Below are 1,900 nucleotides of genomic sequence, written 5' to 3'. Positions count from 1 at the left end.
TGATGGAGGGGAAAGGTGATGGAGGGGAAAGGTGATGGAGTGGGAAAGGTGATGGAGTGGGAAAGAAGGTGATGGAGTGGGAAGGGTGATGGAGGGGAAAGGTGATGGAGTGGGAAAGAAGGTGATGGAGTGGGAAAGGTGATGGAGCGGGAAAGAAGGTGATGGAGTGGGAAAGGTGATGGAGTGGGAAAGAAGGTGATGGAGTGGGAAAGGTGATGTAGCGGGAAAGGTGATGGAGGGGAAAGGTGACGGAGTGGGAACAGTGATGGAGGGGAAAGGTGATGGCCGACAGGTCGCCCTGGCCCCGGCCCCTCGCAGCCCTTCCTCGCAGGCGGGAGGGGGATGAGACCCCTGTACCCCTCAGGTGCCCCCTCTGTAAAGTGAGGGCTTGGATGTGCTTCTCTGCAAGCCTCGGGCTTGGCATGATGTTCAAGAGCAAAGGACCAGCGTGGGGGTCCAGTGTCCATGGCTCTCCAGCCTTGGGTCCCTGAACCGGTGAAAAGGTCCTTTTTGTCTTATTTTTATCCTCACCCGCGGATATTTTCCCACTGGTTTCCAGGGAGAGTGGGAAAGGGAGGGGAAGACAGAGAGAGAGAAACATCCATGTGACAAAAACACATCCAGGGACCCGGAGGACCCAGCAACAAGGCGCGTGCCCTGAACAGAGATTGAGCCCGGGACCCTTTGGTCCTCAGGCCGGCGCTCTAGCCGCTGAGCCAAACCCGCAGGGGCTGAGGAGAGGTTCTTAAAGAGCCCTTAATGCTCTGAGTCAAACTGAACTCATCCAAATGCCAAATATTACTGATATTTGGCCTTTTTTTTTGGACCCACAAGGGTGACCATTTCATGTGGTTTCACCGAATACGAAAGAAACCATCCTGATGCCCGGTGTCCTCATTAGCCCCACGCTTGTTGTCCCCCTGGGGCCTTTGCCTGCCAGTCCCAGCCCCATGTGCCCCTCACGCCACCCCCTGTCACTCTCGCCCCCGGCCTGGCAGGCAGTGAGGCGGGCCCAGCAGGTGGCCAACTTCACCCTGAAGGTGGAGGTGGAGTGCAGCAGCCTGCAGGAGGCCCTGGAGGCGGCAGAGGCAGGAGCAGACCTCGTGTTGCTGGACAACTTCAGGCCGGAGGTGAGCAGGGTCTGCTTCTCGGAGGGGCCGTGTTAGGGGCTGTCACCTCCCCTCGGCTTGTGTCCCGCAGGAGCTGCACCCCACGGCCGAAGCGCTGAAGGCCCGGTTCCCGCGTGTGGGCGTGGAGGCCAGCGGGGGCATCACGCTGGGCAACCTGCCTCAGTTCTGCGGGCCGCACGTCGATGTCATCTCCTTGGGGATGCTGACCCAGGCGGCCCCAGCCCTGGATTTCTCCCTGAAGCTGTTTGCTGAGGGGGCCACTCCGGCGCCCCATGCCCGCCGCTCCTAACGCCGAAGAGGATGACACTGGCCACGGGATAACATGGTTTTTTTGGGACTCTACCTCTGCTCGCCTCAGTTTCCTAATCTGTAAAATGGGTCTAATAAATGACCAACCTCAGACATTTCTTTGGCCGTAGTTAACACGTGGTAAGCGCTCGGGAAATCCTAGAAATTACCAGAGTTGTCTTTTCTGCTATGCACTTCGTCACACTCCGCCTTCTCGCCAGTCAAGTTGTGTCTGTAATCAGCAGTGCCTGGTGGCCACTGTCAGCCAGGCACCGGCCATCCCGTGGCTGCCGTGGCCGTACATGCCGGTTATAGGTACAACCTGGTCATCTCTGCTGAAACAAGTCCTGCTGAGCCCTTTCTACAAATAGAAAGAAGTGGTGAGTGAAGCAAGCGTTGGTCATCGTTCGATCGGCACTGTTCTTTTTTTTTTTTTTTAATATATTTTATTGATTTTTTTACAGAGAGGAAGGGAGAGGGAT

The 1,900-nt window shown here is 56.8% G+C and overlaps 1 protein-coding gene across 1 annotated transcript; it reads left to right on the top strand.

Annotated features, from left to right (window-relative positions):
- Positions 1–13: 13 nt before the first annotated feature.
- QPRT (quinolinate phosphoribosyltransferase) lies at positions 14–1,652 on the top strand. The gene is made up of 3 exons (XM_005882094.2): positions 14–48; positions 999–1,130; positions 1,201–1,652. Exons 1-3 carry the CDS (start codon positions 19–21, stop codon positions 1,417–1,419), a joined length of 381 nt encoding a protein of 126 aa, XP_005882156.1. The 5' UTR covers positions 14–18; the 3' UTR covers positions 1,420–1,652.
- Positions 1,653–1,900: the final 248 nt, after the last annotated feature.

This window comes from Myotis brandtii, unplaced genomic scaffold (assembly GCF_000412655.1).
Source record: "Myotis brandtii unplaced genomic scaffold, ASM41265v1 scaffold698, whole genome shotgun sequence".
Classification (NCBI taxonomy): Eukaryota; Metazoa; Chordata; class Mammalia; order Chiroptera; family Vespertilionidae; genus Myotis; species Myotis brandtii.
This window is presented reverse-complemented; position numbering and strand designations above follow the sequence as displayed.

Bases quoted from the DNA above. Each gene is read 5' to 3' on its own strand.
- QPRT (XM_005882094.2), top strand. From the start codon at position 19: ATGGAGGGGAAAGGTGATGGAGTGGGAAAG. The intron at 49-998 runs GTGATGGAGTGG...CCGGCCTGGCAG, and splicing joins AAGGTGATGGAGTGGGAAAG to GCAGTGAGGCGGGCCCAGCA. The intron at 1,131-1,200 runs GTGAGCAGGGTC...TGTGTCCCGCAG, and splicing joins TGGACAACTTCAGGCCGGAG to GAGCTGCACCCCACGGCCGA.